This window comes from Chanodichthys erythropterus, chromosome 11, assembly GCF_024489055.1.
Source record: "Chanodichthys erythropterus isolate Z2021 chromosome 11, ASM2448905v1, whole genome shotgun sequence".
NCBI classification, from domain to species: domain Eukaryota; kingdom Metazoa; phylum Chordata; class Actinopteri; order Cypriniformes; family Xenocyprididae; genus Chanodichthys; species Chanodichthys erythropterus.
Window position 1 is genome coordinate 10,261,900 of NC_090231.1, and position 22,905 is coordinate 10,284,804.

The 22,905-nt window shown below is 37.0% G+C and overlaps 2 protein-coding genes across 12 annotated transcripts in view; both read left to right on the plus strand.

The window, feature by feature from the left end:
* Positions 1-351: 351 nt before the first annotated feature.
* On the plus strand, positions 352-9,116 carry krcp (kelch repeat-containing protein). Of its 3 annotated transcripts, none has more exons than XM_067400706.1 (13): positions 352-511; positions 852-1,013; positions 1,093-1,165; positions 1,886-1,945; positions 2,049-2,316; positions 2,400-2,531; positions 4,442-4,629; positions 4,851-5,047; positions 5,199-5,290; positions 6,254-6,308; positions 6,499-6,596; positions 8,396-8,490; positions 8,593-9,116. In XM_067400706.1, the coding sequence occupies exons 1-13, from the start codon at positions 450-452 to the stop codon at positions 8,725-8,727; spliced, it is 1,617 nt and encodes a 538-aa protein (XP_067256807.1). In that variant the 5' UTR covers positions 352-449; the 3' UTR covers positions 8,728-9,116. The 3 variants fall into 3 exon arrangements, with proteins under 3 accessions (XP_067256807.1, XP_067256808.1, XP_067256809.1); XM_067400707.1 differs by having other exon boundaries at positions 357-511; positions 855-1,013; XM_067400708.1 differs by lacking the exon at positions 352-511 and adding an exon at positions 538-757.
* Positions 9,117-9,451: 335 nt separating this feature from the next.
* Positions 9,452-22,905, plus strand: part of mark2b (MAP/microtubule affinity-regulating kinase 2b) — a 67,100-nt gene continuing 53,646 nt past the window's right edge. For 6 of the 9 annotated variants that reach the window (XM_067401550.1, XM_067401552.1, XM_067401555.1 and 3 more), the window contains exon 1: positions 9,455-10,413. In XM_067401550.1, the coding sequence (XP_067257651.1) occupies positions 10,363-10,413 (51 nt within the window). In that variant the 5' untranslated portion in view covers positions 9,455-10,362. Of the gene's footprint in view, positions 10,414-22,905 lie in introns of all 9 variants that reach the window. The other 3 variants (XM_067401557.1, XM_067401558.1, XM_067401551.1) reach the window with 2 other exon arrangements.

The window sequence follows — 22,905 nt, forward strand, 5'->3', positions numbered from 1 at the left end:
TAATTTATTTTTTTTAGTACGATTATATGTGAATATAAAAAATACCAATAGAAGGGTTTATTTAAAATATATAATAAACAACAATTTAACTGGGTCTCACTTTCTGATTATCTTCATCGATAACCAAACCATATTGACCAACACAAGAATGTTCCTCCCCCCTGACAAACATGCATCCCGCCTGTTATAAAGTCACTCATCCATTGGCTGACTTGACCTATCAATCAATATTGCAACAACAGGAAAACGGTTGCTTCTTCCATAGGATTGGTCGATAGCATTACGTCTCCGCCCTCTCATCCAATCACCGCGCTTCGTGAACGAAAAGTAGTGGCGCTGGCGCGGAATTTATATTTATTGTGCATCAAGTCGGCGGGAGACACCGTTTTGCTTATAGGAGTTTCGCAAATTGTTGTTCTGTTGGAGAGTGCCAACTTAAAAGCGTTCAAATGGAGGACTTTGGTGTTTATGCGATATTTGGAGTAGATGAACCACCACAGCAGATCTTAAGGTAAAGCGGACTGAGATAAACAAACTTTGGAAATGCATTGGGCTCTCTAACGTTACTTAAAATTATTTGAATGCAACTCAAGCTGCGCATCCTTCCAGTTATTCAAATGGTGCATGAAATGTATTCAGATAGCTTGATGTGGTTTATTATTATTATTATTATTAAGCAATGATTGGAGTCATGCACGCGTTGACAGTGCAATGCTTTCTGTCTCCCGCCTCTTGAATTTCTTGCACAATATCAACTGTAAGTTACTGAAGCTACGTGTCTCGGTTACTATATGTTAACGCGGTGTCCTTTCAATAAGTTGTTTGTATTCTTCATCATGTATTGTCCACAGCAGGCGTGATGGCTGGCAGAGCTCAGTTGAGATCCAGCCCAGTGTTCAGCTGATGGTTCTCTTCTCCAGAGGAGACTGGGGAAAGCGAGATGCAATCTCTGTGGAACTTGCTGATGAGAGAAACATACCCATTAGTATGGGGAAACTAACACCATTCAATAAGTAAGTGTACTGCTTGCGTTAAATTAATCTAATATGTTTACTTGTAACCTTTAACCCCTTACTAAACCTTCCATCTCAGATGTCTGTCATGGGAAGCTGGTGAAGATGGAGTCTGGTCCAATGGAGCAACCTTAACTGTAAAACTCAGTGGGGTAAGAAATTGTAAAAAGATTTAAGCTCAGACTGCATGAAATGACAAATCACCCTATCCATATTGATCTTAAAGGTGCAATATGTAATATTTTTGCAGTAAAATATCTAAAAACCACTAGGCCAGTGTTATATATTTTGTTCACTTGAGTACTTACAATATCCCAAATATTTCCAACTATTTGTAAATTGTGAGGAAATTGCAATTTTAACCAAGGCTCCGGGACGTGTGAGGAGTCGCCTGTCTATTGCGTCATACCCGCGTTACCCTCGGTTTCAGGTTTTATTTTGTAGAAACTATAGAAACACCAAAGACGCTTTAAAATATTACATGTTTTAATAGACAAGGGAACAGCTGTTTTGATATATTTATAGACAGAAAACTAATTGTTGTTATATAGCTCAACAAGTTTAGTCTTACTGTTTAAATCTAATTTTCTTGATTTTTTTTTTATTTATTTTTTTTGCGAGTACCATGCTTTACCATGCCTCAGAGAAAAACACTATTTTGTCAAGTAGCTAACATAGCATAATCAGATGCAGCTTTATTTGTAGAAACAGTAATACAGCATTTTCTCCATCATACAGTACGTTTTAAAATGAATTGCATGTCATTTATCAACACAATCCATCCAGCATTTAATATGATATTCTTTAATATGATACTCTATCTGCACCTCTGCATTGCGGCAACAAACTTACCCGATGTCCTTTTTCCAAAGGGTACTAGTGATTTCTTGGATCCAATGTTGACTGTTTCACAGATGGAATGCACTCCAGAGGTGAGTTTAGCCTGTTGCACCTACTTTGACTTGCTTAAGTTAGATTCGCTCTGTGTTTGCCGGTACTTACCCGCAGTGGTTTCTTCCAATTCATTGTTTTTAGTGCAACTCCACAGCACCGGCATTAAGGGAATGTCCAGGCAAGAGGAAGCGGTCTCAGGGAGAGGAGGATGAAGAAATTGATGAAGGGAGAGGAAAGGAGAACATCTGTCCTAACGCCTCAGAAAAGGCAACACCTCACAGACGGGGCAAGAACAATCCTCGTGGAGGTCAAACACGACTGTTCTCGCAAAAGGAGGAACAGACTGCAACTTCCAGTTCTCAGAGTCACAAAGCTAAAGGCAAGCAAGCCAAAACCCCCTCACAGACTGGTGAGTGAGATTTTTTTCATTGCAGAGCATGTTAATAATGTGTTATGATAGTTATTTTATGTTTGGTAATATTTATTTTCCAGCTCCATTAGACAAGCCGTCAGGTCGCTGGGGTCAGACTCTCTGTCCCATTGATCCTCAGACAGCCATTTTGATTGGAGGACAAGGATCCAGAATGCAGTTCTGTAAAGACCCCATCTGGAAACTGTGCACAGGTAGGAATTTCATGTTTCTGTCTCACCATGTCAAATTGTAATTTTGATATTGTTTTACTAGATCTGCTATCACTTGCTACACTCTGAAAAATAAAACATTGGTTCAACAACAAAAAAAAAGTTAACGTTTTCCACTAGAATTTTTAATTTAAAGGTGCTACAGAGGATCTTTTTGTCGACTGAGAAACCAAAGACTGTTACTGAGTTTTTGAAATGAGCGCATGCGTAAGAACAACCCCCCCCTCCTTCACAACTCATTTTGAGGGAACGCCTCCCAAAACTCGTGCATGAATATTGAAACACGAGTGTTTACCACCGGCATTCGCTGTGTCGTGTTAGTGGATTCATTATGTCGGACTCACCGCAGGTAACTCATAATTATCTGCAATTGTTACTCCTGTCTCCTGACAAAAACATTGCATGCGGCGCCTGTGGAGTGTGGAAAGTTACTGGATCGTCTCTCACAATGAACGTCATGGCAGTGATTGACAAGCCAGAGGGCCAATCGTTTACGCGATGATCGCGTAAACGATTGGCTGATGTTTTTAAGGCCCTACCTCATGCACAGATGATGTATATTAATATTATTCCTTTCAGTGCACCTAATAAATAGTCTTTTATCACTTAGTAAAGACAGTTTCAAGTAATATTGCAAAAATGTATAAAACAAAACATCCTCTGTAGCACCTTTAAGCCAATTGGGAGAATTTCATTAATTCAAAGCAATATTTTGAGTTGATCCAACATAATGTTTTAAGTAAGGTGAAGATGTTTTTTTTTTCCCCATTAAAAACACATTTCTAAGTAACATGAACTTAATAATTGTCAAGATGAATGCAACTATTTGAGTTGATCCAACATAATGTTTTAAGTAAGGTGAAGACTGTTTTTGGACACAATATAACGCATTTCTAAGTTACATGAACTTACCAAGCACCGCTTGTCACCGTGATGGTAAATCTCCAAAAACCCACATTAACAGAAACTCTTCTAAATTAGCATAGCAAAACATTAATTACTGCTAAATCTCCCTTACCATTAATCTTGTGCAAAAAAACATTTAATTTTAGCATTTACTCTCCTTCAAGTGCCATGGGCAAAGCATGATGGGAAATATAAATCCCAGCCCAGTTTCACTTAACTTAAGTTCGTCTAAATTAAAAGAAGTGTTCATACAACTCAAAACAATGAAACACGTTTGCACGTCATCAGATTGTGTTTTACATTAACAGAACTTAAAATTAAATACATTTTTGATTAACTGAAAATGTTAAACTATGACAAGTCATGATAGTATATCGAATCAATAGGCATAATTTGTGTGTCATTCAAGCGCAATAAAATAACAATTACAAGTAAAAAGTCTAACAGCATGTCAGAACTTGATTTTTTTTTTTTTTATTTCACAGCAATATATATATTTAAGTAATGATTGAAGGTCCCCTGAATTAGTTTTTAGAGTGTATAGATATTGCAATAGATAGTCTTAGATATAACACTGCTCTTAATGGTCACCCCTGTGACAGAATTTTCATTTTTGGGTCTTCATGAAACAGAGGTTGCAATAGTTTTTTCTTCCCTATTGTGATGTATATCTGAGTGAAATGAAAAATGTAAGTAGGGACTTGATTTTGTTATATCTGGAATTGACTGGATCAATGTGGTTTGCTATTGCTTTGATCTCATGTGAGTGACAGTCAGGTGGCCCCGCCCTCACGGCGATAAACATACAATAAGAGAAGAGATCATGCTGCGTAAGTCGAAGAGGAAGTTATTTTGATCAAAGATTACGAGAGCACAAGAATATAAAAATGTCACAGATGAATCCTTTATAATAAATACTGCAGTTTCCATTTAGAAAAAAAACAAACTAGAATGGTCCCCTTGATTTCATGGTGACTGTTTTTCAGAGGATCTTTCTTGGGTACCTGCTGAAACCCTGGCAGAAGGACCGACCCCTGAGGCCCGCATTGGTCACACTGCGACCTATGACCCTGAGTCTAAGCGTATCTTTGTGTTTGGTGGCTCGAAGCATAAGAAATGGTTCAATGATGTTCACATCTTAGACACAGAAAGCTGGCGTTGGACTTTGGTTGAGGTTAGTCTGCAATTTATTCTAAGATTAACAACAAAAACCTGTCAATCATCTTCAAAAAAACCTCTACGGTATTACTGCAACACATGACTACGCACATCTGATTTGTTTTTCGTGTTATAGATGTCATCTTGTTCTTGTTCATAGTAAATGCAGGTCTCATTTTATCAGTCAGTATGCTCTGAATATACTTAAAAGCTCTTGAATTTCATTTACCTCTTTAGGCGCAGGGAAAAGTGCCTCCTCTGGCTTACCACAGCTGCAGTATGTTTCGGGGAGAGCTCTTTGTGTTCGGAGGAGTGTTTCCTCGCCCACATCCAGAACCAGACGGCTGCAGTGACTCCCTCTATATCTTCAACCCTGATATGGCCATCTGGTATCAACCCATTGTCAATGGAGAGAAGCCTGCTCCACGCTCTGGGTAGGGCAGTTCACTGTTATTTAAAGCAACATTTTAAGAGATTTTATTAATTACATGAGTGATAGTGATGTTTTAAAGCTATTTTCAGCTGTGCATGTGGTATATAAGTATTTTCTTTCCGACTTGAACACATTTTGATTCGTTTGTGCAGGCACTCAGCATGTGTGATGCAGGGGAGGATCTTTGTGTTTGGCGGCTGGGACACCCCTGTCTGCTTCAATGACATGTTCATGCTAGACCTTGGTAAACATTACATGGATTGTTATTCTTTTCAACACTTATTATTTGATTTTAATTTGGTTTCCCACTGTGTGATGTCTTATTGGGGAAAATAAGGAATAACTTAATAGGTACAGTCACCTGAAGGCAGTGGTCGTGGTATCTGAATTTTTCTGAAAAAAAGTTTATATATATATATATATATATATATATATATATATATATATATATATATATATATATATATATATATATATATATATATATATATATATATATATATAATGAGAGATTACACTAAGGGTTTATTGTAATTTGTAACTGTAATTCCCACCCCTGTCCAGTTGATGGCGAGCATGCATTTTAATTAGCTATTATGCAGTATTGTATCTACACTACATGCATACAAAAACTGTCATGGCAGCTGAGTGTGAATTTTCATCAAACAGTTGTAACCTAAAACAAATATTCATCTGCCTCATGTGGGATCATCTGTTCTTTTTATAAATAAATAAATCCATAGTCTAGCCTATATCCTTGTCCTATAAGTTGGATTAAAAATGAAAATTTGAGTGAAAACAAAAGCTATTAAATGTCTTATCATTAAAATATGAAAATTAAAATGACGGGTAATAGATTATGACATAATTTTTATGACCCTGTCCGTCAAAATGATGGACTATAAGAAATGTTAAAGCAACCACTGGTGGAAGGAGGTGTTTCACTACTCGTAGAAGTAATTTCAGTACTGTTGTTTGAGGGAAAAAAATCCTATTAGACATGGTCTAGTACATGGTAGAGGAGTGTCATATATCCATTGTTCTGCACGTTTTCTATATGAAACTGTTATACTGCCACGTAGATTTGTGTAGATTTTCTGCATATGTAATACCTAGTATAATGCTGTTATACACATTAATTACTGAAGCGCTCTTTAAAAAGTGGGGTAGTCAGCTTAAAATGGCACATTGTCACATCCTATTTCAGGCTTGATGGAGTTTTCTGCTGTGAAGACAAGTGGAACAGCCCCCTCTCCTAGAAGGTATTTAAAACTATTATTCTTGTAGTAAATTGAAAACTAAGAACAGTTTATTATGTTCCCTAAAAGCATACTTTCAACTAAACTAAATGTATAACAGAATTTCAGTTGTCTTATGGTTACATGATCCACATCATGTAACATCAACCTAGATGTATTGAGTGTTTGACCTCTGTCCCACACTGTTTCGCAGCTGGCATGGCTGTGCGGTTCTTTCGGACTGCAGCTTCCTGATCCATGGCGGCTACAATGGGAACAACGCACTGAGTGATACATTCATCTTCAACACAGGTGGGACTAAATTTTTTTTTTTTTTTTTTTTTTTTTTTTTTTTGCCCCAATTCCATTTCCAGGACTCTATGGTTTCTACTATATACACTAGTACTTAAGTTTTGGGACGTAATATTCTGTAGAAGTCTCTTATGCTCAACAAGGCTGCATTTATTTGAGCAGAAAGTACAGTAAAAACAGTAATACTATGAAAAATTATTATGATTTACTTAACTATTTTTGTTCGTTTTACATACAGGGCATTGACATATTGACAATGAAACTGAAACACCTGGTTTTAGACCACAATAATTTTAATTAGGGCCTCATTTTGGAGCCAACATAGCATCATTTTATATTGGGAATGACAGATACAAGTCCTGCACAGTGGCCAGAGTGATTTTGAGCTGTTCCTCTTCCAAAACAGTGGCCAGGTCACTATGTGATTCTGGTGGAGGAAAATGTTTTCTGACTTGCTCCTCCAAAACACCCCAAAGTGGCTCAAAAATATTTACGCATACGTTTTTGATTTATAAAAACAAACTTGACGGGAAAATTTGTGCTCCTCCACGCAAAATCTGACCCATGAGTACGAACATTTTGGAGACAGAGGAGTTTAGCGACACCAATGGTGAGCTGAGAGACTGACGGCAGATGAAGGAAAACCACTTTAAATCCTAATTATGAGTCCTAATCATAAATACAGTGCATGTTCACAATAACAGTTTTAAATAAAAAAATGGAATGATTTAAATTTGAGTGGAAACTCATGTTTTCATTTTGATATATGCATTTACATGTGTATTCACTCCAAAAAAATCACCACAAAAGCTAAACAATACAGAGCACAAGAAGTGCGCATTAAACTCTCTCTCTATTGCATCATCCACATACAGCGATTTACACAAAACATTTATTACAACTAACAGTAAACAAACACATACAGATCTTATACCTTTTCCAGGGTGCTTAATAAACTGACAAACTTTAAATCTGCAAAATACCTCTGAAGAACTGCCTGCACACCTTGTCAGTCCGTAGACTAGAACACCCGTCAAAATAAGAGTCCTGCCTTAGTAAAGGAGATGGTGGAGATCTTATACATATTTAAACTTACAAAAAATATTGAAACGTATACAAAAACAAATTAGAAGATTAATCACAACAAAGTCTGTTACAATAAATGATTAATATGTATTTAATTTATACAGTGAAGAATATGCAGTGTTATTTTTACATTTGTTCTGTTGTTTTTATGTAGGCCTGCTGAATGTTAAATGGATCCAATCCATGTTCATTAAAAATTATTTGATGATGCCGTAATAAACCTGCTAGTATATTTTAATGCAGGTGTTTTTTAACTTTGCTTGTTTAAAACATGATCAAAATGCTATCTATTTTGATGACTACATTTCACATAAAAGAGGAAGTGACAAATATCGGTATCGGCCAATAATTGTTTGTTAAAATCTGTATTGGTATCGGCCCCCAAAAATCATATCAGTGCATCCCTATTGAAAACACATTTTTGTGGAAACATTCAGGACTGACGAATAGAAAGTTCAATAGAACAGCATTTATTTGTAATAAAAATCTTTATAACATTGTAAATATTGTAAATCGCTGAATAAAAGTTATTTCTTCAAAAGAAATCTCACTCAAAATTTTGAATTGTAGTGTGTTGATTTTCATGATTTTATAAATGCTGTTGATAGATTTAAAGATTGTATTTAACCTGGAATATTCCTTTCAAAGCAACTAGCTTTTAATATTATTATTATTTTTATTTATTTACACTTCTTTTGTTGTTGTTTTTCCAGACACTAGTTGCTGGTCATCTCTGATTCTACCCCAGCTCAATTCTGTTCCCCGAGCTGGACACTCCATCATTACCATGCCCACCACATGCAGAAAGGTAAAAATAAAATAAAATCACATTATGAACACCATTTATAAAGTATTTTTGGTTCATTATTATATTATATTATTATTTAATACGAGTGTCTTTGCTTTAAAGGGATCCATAGATGAACAGGAGGAACTTTCAGAGTCTGCTCCACAGACGCTGTTGGTTTTCGGTGGGGGTGACAACGAAGGGAGCTTCTTTTCGGACCTTTTCACTATGCCAGTAGAGGAGCTAAGAAGAGACTAAACACTTGCGTCACAACAATGTTTTACATGCATTTTAATGCTGTGCTGTTTCAAATTTTGTTCTTTGCATTGATTGAGGCTTATTTAAAGAAGTGTATTACACTTTCATTCAGGTATTTGCGTTGTTAATATAAGCATATGTTCAGATCTTGTGAAGTCACTCTATAATGTTATTATTTGTAATACAAGCCCATTATTTTACATAATTAAGAGTGTTTCCTACAGAAAAGGACAAGTTCACCAAACATTATTTACTCACAAAAATTAACATCATTTGTTTATGGAATGACATAAGGATGATGGCTTAATTATTTCTTTAACTGATTCATTTTCTGATTTATTCCACTGAAAGGGTTCAGATTTATGAAAAGCTTTTTGTATATACATGCTTTTAGATTAAGCTTTTTTTTAAATGTCTGTTGTAAAATTATGATTTAGCTGTAAATACTATCACAGCAAAATTAAACGTTCTTTAAACATTAAAATGCCTCTCTTCTTCACTTCTTTGAACACTTTTCATTCAATAGCACAGCAGGTCAGTCACACAGATGCTGTTTCCTGTGTCCAGGCATCTGCTAAATCTCAAAATCTCCAAGGTAACAACGACCGCATGATGTCACCCCACGTCTACAGTCGCCGTTAAGACCGCGAATACCGCAGTATGCGAGCACCGACTGACGCCTAGAGAGAATCCGTGCACGGATCCGCCGCCGCCGCCCCTCCCCGTTCAGCCCCCCCTCCGCTCGCTCCGGAGATCGGCCATGTTGCCTCTCGCGCTTGTTCCGGTATCAGGCACGAGCGTTTGAGCAGCTCGGCCGCAGTACGACACCGATCCGCCTCCAGTGAAGCCCGTTTCACCACATCCCCGAAGCCAATCATGGATTTTACTACCTGACTGTGGATGTTTGTCTTTGGATACGAGCCCTCAGACATCTCCTTTCATTCAAGAACCGTTGGTCACCGGGATCCTGTGAGTGGCGGAAGACGGTTTCGTGGATCATGAGGGTTTTTCTCGGGATTGATCATTTTTGAAATCCATCATACGTCTGTTGGTGCTTCATTCTCACCACTCACGGTTCATTTTATTTATTTATATCCGTGTTTAGTCCATCGCCGTTTGTTTCGTCTATCTCAAACTGACGGTTGAGGCATTTCTCACCTTTTGTTGACACTTATTGTTTTGAAGGTCGGTAAAATTGCGATTTTCGGTTGGCCTAACACTTCTATTTCCTTTTCGTCTCCTCATTCTCTATGACTGTCATTTTTAAGACCTGAGAGGATATGAATTGGTTTTAAACTCTCGCTTATTTCGTTGGGAAGCAAATATAAATGTTAGTGAGCTCCATGTTAGTCTCCCCAAGAAGAACTTCATAAATCCTCATCAAGGACCTGCTGTTTATTTTCAACTAGAGACTTTAATACAAGTTTTTTTTTCCACATATGAACTGATGTTGGGCTTCAACTTGTTGATCTCTGTCTGCGTGGCTAGTTCAAGCTAGCTAGCAACACTGATCACTTCTGTCAGAACAGAGAATAGCCTCTAACGGCAAGTTTCTAAATGCTTGTCAACCACTAAAAACGATTTTCCACTTATATTTCCCCCCTTGGCCCTGTTTTTGTGAATACCTGGGCGAAAATGTCAACCCGGCCTCAAGGAGTTGGTGTTATAGAGAATTCATCCAGCCAGGTGAGACACATCTTCACTGACGGCACAGAAACTAGTGTGTGTGAATGTGTGTGTTTTTGTTGTTAGGAATGACGTAATTCTTGCTTTTCTGTTGAATTGTATTTCCCTCAAGCTGAAAGACAGGTGACTGTGTGTGTTTGTGTATATAATATATATCAAGTTAGTTCAGGAAGAGTTTCCCTGACTCGACATGACTTCCCTTAACTGTTAATTGATAGGCTTTTCAAGGTAACTTTCATGTTCCTCGCTGTAGATGTTGTAAATTTGGTCTTTTATGGCTGCCATAACAGTGTTTTTACAGTCATTTTGTTCGTTGGATAAACGGAAAATCCCATTGGCATACTAATAATCAGTGTACTCTGCTATATCAGTAAAATTGACTGGCTCAATACAGATGAAAGGGTTAGTTCACCCAAAAATGAAAATAATGTCATTAATTACTCACGTTCATGCCGATCCACATCCGTAAGACCTTCAGTCATCTTCGGAACACAAATTAAGATATTTTTGTTGAAATCTGATGGATCCGTGAGGCCTGCATAGGGAGCAATAACATTTTATCTCTCAAGATCCATTAATGTACTAAAAACATATTTAAATCAGTTCATGTGAGTACAGTGGTTCAATTTTAATATTATAAAGCGACGAGAATATTTTTGGTGCGCCAAAAAAACAAAATAACGACTAATTTAGTGATGGCTGATTTCAAAGCACTGCTTCAGGAAGCTTCGGAGCACAATGAATCAGCGTATCGAATCAGTGGTTCGGAGCGCCAAAGTCACGTGATTTCAGCAGTTTGGCGGTTTGACACGTTATCCGAATCATGATTCGACACAAAAGATTCATAACGCTCCAAAGCTTTATGAAGCAGCGTTTTGAAATCGGCCATCACTATATGATTAGTTATTTTGTTTTTTTTGACGCACCAAAAATATTCTTGTTGCTTTATAATATTAATATTGAACCACTGTACTCACATGAACTGATTTAAATATGTTTTTAGTACATTAATGGATCTTGAGAGAGGAAATGTCATTGCTGGCTATCACTGAGCCATCGGATTTCAACAAAAATATTTTAATTTGTGTTCCGAAGATTAACAAAGGTCTTACGGGTGTGGAATGGCATAAGGGTGAGTAATTAATGACATTATTATAATTTTTGGGTGAACTAACCCTTGAAGTTAGCAAGGAGTTTATACCCATCGTTTTCAGCCAGGGGACCGGGACCCTCAGCAAATATCCAAGAGGGCCTCAAGATGACTTAAAATGTTTTAAAATAAGCTAAAACAACTAAAACTCAAGATCTTTTATTTTAATTCACACACAAGCTTCTGAAATTGAACAATTTTATTATTTTAATTTGAATTCTATCTATGTTCTCCTAATTTCTGTATATAAAAAAGGGGCGTGAGTGGCCTCAAATGTTGTTTTGGACAGTCAAAAAGCTTTAGAACCACTGCTCTGAGAAAATCAGTCCACAGGTAGTGAGTAGTACATTTGACTTGGGAACCAGGAAGACCACGTAGCCAGCCTTGTCCCTCTCAATGTGATAAGGCACAGATTGCGGTGCGAGTGCCAGAGGATGGAAAATTAAGCCATTCAGAGTGAGGAGGAGGAGGACAGATTCAGTGCTCATTAATAACTCATGCCAGTGTGACTAATGCTGACTGAGCTTCATACAATACAGGCAGCACTAACGTGTGTGTTTTCCGCTAAGTGGCTTAATGAAAAACGAAGGACTTTATATCCTTGTCCAGCTCTCCGGATGCCCTCTCCGAGATCTCTAACCTCTTCTTCAGAGTGTGTCTGTTTTAGCAGAGGAAGAGTGTGAGGAATGAATCATTGGTGTTAATCATACTAGTGAGGTTGTGGGTGAGTTTCAGCCTGCTATGTAGGAGGAGAGGTATGAAAATGTGTTATTATTTTGCATTATCTGCCATGGGTTTGTTCAGGCACAGGGAAGGATGCTTTGCATAAAAAATCGGACTTGGAACAATGTGTTTATGTTTATGACTTGGACCGAGTTTTGCATCTTTGGGAATTTTATCCGTCATCCACTGTGCTGTTTCGTTATTGATTGCGATGTTTATTTTAATACACATGAATGGGCTTTTCTTCAATAGGACTTTCACAGACCTTGGTGTTCAGCCTAAATTGAGGCCCATTCAGCTTGTGACTCTGTTCTTCAGCATTGTGACATCCATATCTGAAAAGCACACCACCCCAATAAGTGTTAACACAGGGTTTCCTTGTCCTCAGTAACTCAGTGTGTCACCTTGCTGATACTGTGACCTGACACCACACCACAGGTTTGTGTTACAGTTCCTACAAACACAGATTTAGTGTGAGAGAAAGGGCCTTCACCTGTTTCTCATCCTCTAACCTCTGCGTACTGATGTTTTTAGCTAAATCAAGTGGTTTAGGAACTCAACATTCAATCAAAACTGGCCCTATTTGCTTTATTAATACACTTTTTGGTCATACTGTGCACAATTAACGAGGCATGTTATTCCAAATTTGTTCAAATATAATTGATGTCTCTGCAGCATCTTTGCTTTTCAGTTGATGTCACCTAGGCTGCTGGTTGGGCAAATAATGTTAATGTCGCTTTGTTTTAAGGCATTTGCTATTGGTAATGTAGTAATTTAATGCAACTGTAAAGTTCTAGTGGATTTATATAAGAATTTTATTGGCCGATACCAACATCTAAGAAAGTAGGATGGATTACAGTATTTGATATCATACTGTATGACCTTTTAATTTAAAGATCATAAATATCACATACTGCAATTAAATTTTTACATATTTACTAGTTATGAAGTAAATCATTTGAGAATGAATCAATGACAAATTATTTATTATACATTTTAGAGAGCAAATTCTTGATTCTATAATCCCATTATAGTCTTTTTTAGTATTTTTATAGTATTTATTTATTAAATTCAAAGACTTGTTTTAGTTATAAATTCGTATTTGCTGAATGCTGGATTATATTATTATTATAGCGTTTGTCTTTTTATTGCTAATAATACTAATAAATGCTATAATACTTTTTTATGAACTGTTTAATTTCTGTCTAAAAATTTATTAGAACTGTTAAACAAAGTTAACTAATGACGACATAGAATTGGAGATCCTGTGTGTCTGCGCATTCTCTCCACGGTCAAAATAAAAGCCTGACACTTATCGACCAAACAGAAACCGTTATTGCCAATGACAAAATGCCATATATCAGCCTTGGCAACATATTGGTTGGCAAATAAAAGGTTCAGATAATAATTACACATTTTTGACTGCAAGAATTAAGAAATATATCTTGAGGGTGAACTTTTTTTTTTTCCACATCCCATTCGAAAGGCCTGCATAAAAGTTCGACTGGCAAGCGTCCACAATCTGTTGCAAATTCACGCTTGGTCTGACTTAACTCTGGTATGGAAATTTACCACAGTGCTAATGACTGAGCTTTTATGAATTGTCTATATTCTCACTGCCAGATTTCACTATTTTGGGGATAGTTTACCCAAAAATGAAAATCTGTAATAATTTTCATGTTTCAAGTCAGTTATTTTGGACATCACAGAATTTCATTGTATGAACAAAAATAGTTTAAACATTCTTCAAAATACCTTCTTTTATATTCACTGGTGAAAGTCTGTGAAGATGAGTAAATGGTGACAGAATTATTATTTTTGAGTGAACTATCCCTTTAAATACAAAATGAACAGCTTTTCGCCTGTCGTGATTCTGTCTGTATGTCATTATTTGTGCTCATCGCTGTAGCTTTTGTGGACTTGCTTTAATGTCTGTCCTCCTGCGTGGTTTTACAGATCACGTCTTCTTGGCAGAGTCCTCAAACTGTGCTCTGTGCTGTTCGGTCTGGTGTGGTGTTTGGACGTCCTCCATAGTACCACAGATCTCTGTTGGGTCCGCTGACCCTGATCAGTCTCAAAGACTCACAGTTTTTCACTGCAGTGATTTACTCCATTAGCACCTCTTGCTCCACTAAGCATATCATTTCAATGGAATAACAACATTTTTTTTAAATGCCAGCAGTTTATGTATGTGAAAGTAGTAATCCTGATATTATCCAGTCAGTTAAAGCTGATCTGGAAGGACTTGATAGTATTGCAGTTATGTAATCTTTTGAGATGCTTAGATATAAACAATCCATCATCATGTCATCTACAAGGATGGCTGGCAAGCCGACTGATTATAGTAATTCCTGGATTTATAACTCATTGAGATGCACCTCTTTAAGATGGTATCATCTTGTCGTTTAATCAGTGCTGGTGTATAATGTTTCATCTGGAGTGGTGGAATATACCTAAATGTTTCAATTCTGATAGATTACATATTTACAATTTATGATACTGGAAAGAGTTCACTGAGTTCACTATCTTGCTTGCTATAAAAACATCTTTTCCCACACTTGATTTCATATTTTCCATGTTCTATATACACAAACAAAGGCAAGTATATTGACAGAGAGAACAAAAGGGAAAATACAGGTGAAAGAGCAGGTTATAAAGTCATAAAGTATGGCTGCCATCTTTGTAAATGGTTTTGTTTTTCATGGTTAGTCTCTGTGAACTCAAATGGATGGTTCTGTTAAAAATAAAAGATGCAAGTCACTACATATAAAGAGACTGAACTGCATCCACATGTTCTTAGACTATGAGGGGATTAGGTGTGGTTGAATCTGAAGGGGTGGACAGCATTACGTTAGACTCACTGTCATTACTGATAAATTACTAGATGGAACATCAGCATGTAATCAGCGCTGTGGAAACGGCTCTCATTCAGGTCCTGTAGCCTTATATGGCTACAGGGTAGACCCACAAAACGGTGATCTGACCACATTATAGTGTCTTGCTGTGTCTTCTCAGATACGTCGTAATTCATTTTGTATAGTTACATGAGCGAATGAATTGGGCTAGAAGTCAATCAGTTTATAGCAGCTTTTGGAGATAATGTTTTGGACATAATGCTTTCTTTAAGAATGTTAGAACTGCAGTTGGCAGTTTACTACTGTCACCAACCAATGAAGCTTGACATTTTGAATAATGTCCTCTGTCTCTTTTGTTATAGCCAGACCTTCTCACAGAAAGTATAAGGATGGAGACGAGAAATCATAATAGTATGGCTCTCTTGCCTTTCAGTTAAAAGAGCCAATCACCTTTTTGATGAAGGCATTGTGTATTTGTATACACTTGAACACACTTGCATTTGCTCTAGGGATGTGAATCGTCACTGGTCTCACGATTCAGTTTGATTACTATTATCATGTCAATGATTTGATTTGATTCCATGATGCGTTGCATCCTCATTTTTCAATATTATTGCACATGGCTTCATTTTTATCAATGAATAGCTACAAGCAGTCAGATATATGAACTCGCTATTTATTTTATCTTAAAGGGAACCACTGGTATTAAAGGATTAGTCCACTTTTAAATAAACTTTTCCTGATAATTTACTCACCCCCATGTCATCCAAGATGTCCTTGTCCTTCTTTCATCAGTCGAAAAGAAATTAAAGTTTTTGATGAAAACATTCCAGGATTTTTTTCCATATAGTAGACTTCAATGGGCATCAAACAGTTGAAGGTCAAAATTAGTTTTAGTGCAGCTTCAAATAGTTCTACACGATCCCAGATGAGAAATAAGGGTCTTATCTAGAGAAACCATCACTCATTTTCTGAAAAAAATTGAAAATTATATAAGTTTTAACCATAAATGCTCATCTTGAACTAGCTCTCTTCTTCTTCTCTATTAGAATTCCAGCTGTTTAGACACTGCTAAGTGTATTACTGCCCTCCACAGGTCTAATTTTTATATGCAATATGCTAGTATATAACAATTAGTTCAAACTTTGACCTGTGGAGGGCAGTAATACACTTAGCAGTGTCTACACTGCCGAAATTGTAATAGAGAAGAAGAGAGCTAGTTCAAGATGAGAATTTATGGTTAAAACTTTCATCAAAAACTTTAATTTCTTTTCGACTGATGAAAGAAGGACAAGGACATCTTGGATGACATGGGGGTGAGTAAATTATCAGGAAAAGTTTATTTAAAAGTGGACTAATCCTTTAAGGCTTGTATGGCTTAATATAACGTAAATTATGTCTCTTACTGAAATATGTAGTAAAAAATCCATGAAAGATTTACGTTGTTTAAAAAATCCATGACATATTTGCACAATGGGGGGCACCATTTTGTTTAGGTGCACAGTGCGTTCTATGTCGATGACGTCAAATGGTTGCACTCGCTGAGATACTGATGCTACCCTGTTGCTATTTTTACCGCAACACAATATAATATATAATATGATGCCAGATTGTGCTGCTTTTTGTTGTAATTTTCAGTCGATGGGCAACAAGAGAAGCGATTTAATTCTTCACTGCTTTAATAGCAACAAGAAGAGAAAAGAATGGGAAGTTGTGAAGAATGTGGACGAATAAAACTTCCTAAAGATCCGCGTCTTCGTTCTTTTCACTTTAGACCTGATGCCTTCGAGGCTTATAGTAGACCACAGCTACTGAAAAAGCTTACAGTTGGCGATGGATATAAGTTGGCGCCTGTTGTGGAGACTCATAACACATCTTGATTGAGACAGACTGCCTCAAAGCTTGTGTGTGCCGTGCATGGGATATCTACGATAGCATAAAACAGTACCATCTTCTCAGCATGTTTAACTGTGTGTAATGCATTCAGGTGACATATCAGACATTTTTTACACTTCAATCATACAACAGTAGTTTGAATAGCCACACGTCTGCACGTCTTTGCCGTTTTCATCCTCACTAATTTTGTGCTCTGGATCAAACTAAAAAGGCTGATCGGGTTTTAAAAGGAACCCCATGGATATTAAGATTTGTATGCGTTAGTCGATTGCTGTTGCCCCAAAACATAAAGATGAAAAGTATAAAAGACATCAGGACTGAAAAGTGAAAAGAACAAAGACGCAGTTAGGTAGTTTTATTCGTCCACATTCTTCACAACTTCAAATTCTTTTCTCCTCTTATCGCTATTAAAACAGTGAAGACTTCCATCGCTTCTCTTGTTGCCCATCGACTGAAAATTACAACAAAAAGCAGCAAAATCTGGCATCGTATTATATTCTGAGTTGTGTTGCGGTAAAAATAGCAACAGGGTAGCGTCAGTAGCTCACCGAGTGCAACCATTTGATGTCATCGACATAGAGCGCACTGTGCACCTAAACAAAATGGCGCCCCCCCCATTGTACAAATATGTCATGGATTTTTTAAACAACGTAAATCTTTCAAGGGTTTTCTACTACATATTTCAGTAAGAGACATAATTTACGCTGTATTAAGCCATACAAGTCTTAAAGGTGCCGTAGAACGTCTTTTTAAAAGATGTAATATAAGTCTAAGGTGTCCCCTGAATGTGTCTGTGAAGTTTCAGCTCAAAATACCCCATAGATTTATTTTCTTTTTTTTTTAATTAATTTTTGTAACTGCCTATTTTGGGGCATCATTAACTATGAGCCGATTTAGGCTGCGGCCCCTTTAAATGCTCACGCTCCCAGGCCATCCTTAAAAATATTCTTGTTTGCCGTAACCCGACCGACCCTGTCAATTTAGGACCGACTCAAATTTTAATATTTTTTTGCTTTAAGTCCGACCGACTTGCGTTAAGACCGACCTTTTTTTTTTTTTTTACTCTTCAAACAACTAATACAAAAGCAATAAAATAATATTAATTATATTTTAGTAAGTATTGTAAATATATGAATAGCCTAGGCCTACATACAAACGAAGGCTACGTTCTTTCTTTTAAATAAAAAACGTCATCTATGTTTACATTATTAGTTAAAGGATGTCACACTATGGGCGGGACGTTCGCTTCGTCTCAACCCGTTAGGAAGACGAGGAGAGAGGAGACGTGCTGACAGATAAAATAATTACATGATTGTGATAGCCTACGTATATTTCTCTGATTTCTTCAAGCCGTCGTATTTACCATGTTTACTATGGTAATAGCGCGCATAGTCTTAGTGATCAGAATCCACATCGGATCACAAACATAAGTTATTTAAAACACTTGCTGCTGTCTGAAAGTGAGTTTTGAGCTAAAATGATTTTAAAAGTCTTTAATGCTGGTGTTAGCTGGTAACCTACATGTAATCATCGGCGCCTCCGTCTCCACACACAGATAAACTCCGCCTTTGCTCATAACCACTCCCTCCTCAAGCCCGAGCTGGTCTTCTTTGGACCAAGTTATTCGGCGGGCCGAAAAACCCGGGCCGTTGGCCCCGAGGAAGCCCCGACGAGGCACGATCAAGCCCCGGAAGTGACAGTGGAAACGCGACTGGCCCTGGCACGCACTAGCACGCCCGCTTTAGGCCCGACAGTGGAAACACGGCTGCGCCCGAAGGCACGGGGTGAAAGACCCAGTCAGTGACGTCACGATAATTTGTTTAAATTCATACCTACGTAATCACCAAAATTTTACTTTTTTTTTTTACATTGAAACTTGAAAAAATATATATAGATCGACCTACCGACCCTTTTTTTTTTTTTTTTTTTTTTTTTACTGTTACTGCAAACCAAAATATTTTTAAGGATGGCCCCAGCCCACAGAGCTCACGCTTGCCTTAAATAGTGCATTAACAAAGTTTACACAGCTAATATAACCCTCAAAATGGATCTTTACAAAGTGTTCGTAATGCAGCATGTCTAATCACGTAAGTATGGTATTTATTTGGATGTTTACATTTGATTCTGAATGAGTTTGATAGTGATCCGTGGCTAAAACTAACATTACACACTGTTGGAGAGATTTATAAAGAATCATGTTGTGTTTGTGCATTATACAGACTGCAGGTGTTTAATAATGAAAATAGCGACGGCTCTCTTGTCTCTGTTTTCTCTTGTCTCCCAATTTACAAATACCACTAAAAATATCATGATATCATCATGGATAATGTCAGTTATTATTGATCCATCTGCCATTTTTCACTGTTGTCCTTGCTAGCTTACCTAGTCTGATGATTCAGCTGTGCACATCCAGACATCCTGCCCTTGTCTAATGCTTGAACATGGGCTGGCATATGCAAATATTGGGGGCGTACATATTAATGATCCCGACTGTTACGTAACAGTCGGTGTTATGTTGAGATTCGCCTGTTCTTCAGAGGTCTTTTAAACAAATGAGATTTACAAAAGAAGGAGGAAACAATGGTGTTTGAGACTCAATGTATGTCATTTCCATGTACTGAACTGTTGTTATTCAACTATGCCAAGGTAAATCCAATTTTTAATTCTAGGGCACCTTTAATACCAGGGGTTCCCTTTAAATATCTTTTTATTTTTTAAATTGTCTTTTTATTCTTAAGTCTTTTATCTCTTTTTATTTTAAAGTACACTTTCTGAATGTAGCAAACATCAAACAAAACTTAAGTCCGAACACAGCATACGACAGGAGCATTTAGAACTAACACTAGTAAATACAAAAAGCGCATGAAACTGTCAAGTAGTTTACATAAGTTACAATAATGCTCACACACACACTCGCACGCACCAGTCTCTCTTTCACACACTTTCATGCACATGCTCGCACGCTGTAAATTTTAATGTTGTCGGATTTGATTTTTTGTTTGGACGTGTTACTGAAACATAATCTTGACACATAGTTTGAGTTTTTAGTCTTTTCCTATATTGAAGCTTTTGCATACATATAAAATAGCTGCCATGGGCATAACTAGGAGACCTATATGCCTCTTTTTACAAGATGTAATATAAGTCTCTGGTATCCCTAGAATGTGTCTGTGAAGTTTCAGCTCAAAATACCCCACAGATTTTTTTATTATAGCTTGTCCTTGGGTGTGAGCAAAAACACGGCGTTTTCATGTGTGTACATTTAAATGCAAATGAGCTGCTGCTCCCCGCCCCCCTTCCAGAAGAGGCTGAAGCCTTTACAGCTGGTGCTTTGAATAATCCGGCAACATCAAAACTGGAAAATATCATGCAGCCAAAATGTCAGAAGTTGTCAGTAGCGGTGTTCAGCTGTATATTTTATATAAAATGATTTGCACAAACATAGAAGACTTTACCTAATAGGTATATTTCCTTTATGAGTTAAATTTATCCGCTGTGTCCTCAGTGGCTCAGATGCCGGGAGTCTATGGAGACATTGTTATATCCAAAAACGGAACATTTGTAATGTTTATGTGGTGCAAACATTATATCAGTAGGTGATATAGTGAGGATATAAACATGTGCGGGCTATGTGCGGCTCACTCAGGGCGGGATCTATGCTAATAGGGCAGATTGTAACCATCATCAGAGCGTGGCATGCCCATACTGGGATGTCACTTTAGTGCGAAAACCTTTAACAGAGCATTTTCAGACATTGCTTCTGATTTATGAAGATTATAAAAAAAGGAGTGGGTGTTTCTTGTTTTTTTTTTAATCATTATAGGCTGGTTGTTTACACACTGTGGACACACATCAGTGTTCAGACACCATGTAAAAGTGAATTTTGCATAATAGGTCCCCTTTAAAGGAACTTTGGTCACATTTCAAAAAAAAATATTTTCTCCCTTGTCCCCCGACATCTCAAAACTGATTTTGATTGGATAATGTGCTGCAGTCCCATAACACACAGGGTTTTTCCTGAATTTAAAATATTTAGGCGGCTGCCAAAATGAATCTGTCCTGCCAGAGATTTATTTGATCATTTAAAATAACTGCCGTTCTGCAGTACCGGTACCTCCTGATAGCTGGTGTTCAACAATGCAAATATAGTGTTGGTGGTAGCACAGTCTGTTAGGTAGCAAAGCAGTCGCGTCAAATGTTACTATTTACAATGTGTTTTTGCATCTTTGAGCTTTGTAGCCAATCACAGACATATCTGTTGAGCGCTTGAATGCATTGGCCTATCAGATGTGTTTAAGTTAGTCAGAATCAGCCTAATACCGCTCAAAACAGTGGAGTTTTTGTTTACCGCGAGTTCTGTGAATCCTTTCATTATAACCAATAAATTATAAACACGATGACAATATAAAATTCATTGCACAGCATAGAACGCTTCATTGCTTTCAGTGCAGCTTTGTGCACCTCGCAATGTAATTGACAGCTTCAGTGATTATAATGGCAGCGATCTTTGCTCGCTTTTTATTTTCATAACTACACATTAACTACACATTGCAAAGTTTCTAGAAATGGATGGAACATAACAGTTTGATACTGTATGATCTGTGCATTACGACTTGGAGTGTAAATGCAAAATAATAGATCTGCAACTTTTTCTAACGTGTTGCTTTGTTAATTTTATTACTAACTTTTCCAAGCAGTCACTCACTGTCTTTTTACATATAAATTTACAGACTTTTTAAAAATATAAAATAGTTCTAACTTCTAAGCACATTATTTTGTGATCTGTCCTGACAGTGAGTGTTTTTATTTCATGAAAAAATAAGATAAGTTAATATTACAAACTGTTTATTTTAATTTATTTTTGATTTATGGTGAGTACTGGGCTCGCAGTTCGCATGGGTAGGGTACTTTGTACTTTGTGTGTGGATGACTGTGTTTGTCCGCCACCACCGAAGAAGACCATTTTTGACCCAGGAAAAACCCTGGATCAGCATGATTCAATTCTTAACTGTATTCATTTCAAATTAAAATTGACTCATACTGTAGTTTACATTAATCAAATCTGCCTTTTAAGGCAGTCTCACAAGCCTCATTGCTAGTTACAAGTAACAAAAATGTGAAAGTGCCCAAAGACATAAAATTAGCCTCCTTTGCAGGCTTCGTTCCAATGTAACATTTGGTTGTAATGAGTTAGTGTACAACAGGTGAGTAAATTCAATCACATGCGTAATAAATCAGTCAAGTGCTAGTTATTTGTAAATTGACTTTTTAATCATGTTGGTGACATTAGGGTTGGCCTTTGGTAATTGTATTGATCAAGTTGATACAACATTCAGACAAACCAACTTTAATGTGAAACCTTTTAGAATTGCTCTTATATCAGTTGTTTCTTATTGTTCTGCTCCATGAGATTTGCTAGATTGATTTACATTTTACGTCGTAGCTGATTTAAAAGTTGATTCGGCTTCACTGAATATAGTCATTTTTTCACTCATATTCACATTAATAAATGTACTATTAATTAGGTAGCTGTGTAAAATATGGGATGGGAAAGGCAGTAAAAATAGTGTAGCAAGAAAATATTCAAAGTTGGCAATCACCTCATCCTCTGAGTTGAGATTAACTTTTCCATTGACATTTCTGTGAAACTACCACACCCAAACAAATGAAAGTATAGAAAAAAAAAAAAAAACAAGAGACCAGATTTACCTTTCGGAAAGGGGAGGAATTTGAATACTGCCAGAAAGCACAGAGTTTGGATGTGTTTGGGAACATGAGGTTGGGCTGCCGAAGTGCGAGCTTTAATATGAGAATGAATACAGCGGACTATAAACCCTCTTTAGCTCCCTGACCTTCAGCAGCTTGAAC

What these genes read in the sequence shown, in the direction of transcription:
- krcp (XM_067400706.1), top strand. Translation starts at nt 450, where the DNA reads ATGGAGGACTTTGGTGTTTATGCGATATTTGGAGTAGATGAACCACCA. An exon ending in CCACCACAGCAGATCTTAAG is followed by an intron (nt 512 to 851) that starts GTAAAGCGGACT and finishes TATTGTCCACAG; the next exon opens with CAGGCGTGATGGCTGGCAGA. An exon ending in AAGCCTGCTCCACGCTCTGG is followed by an intron (nt 5,048 to 5,198) that starts GTAGGGCAGTTC and finishes TCGTTTGTGCAG; the next exon opens with GCACTCAGCATGTGTGATGC.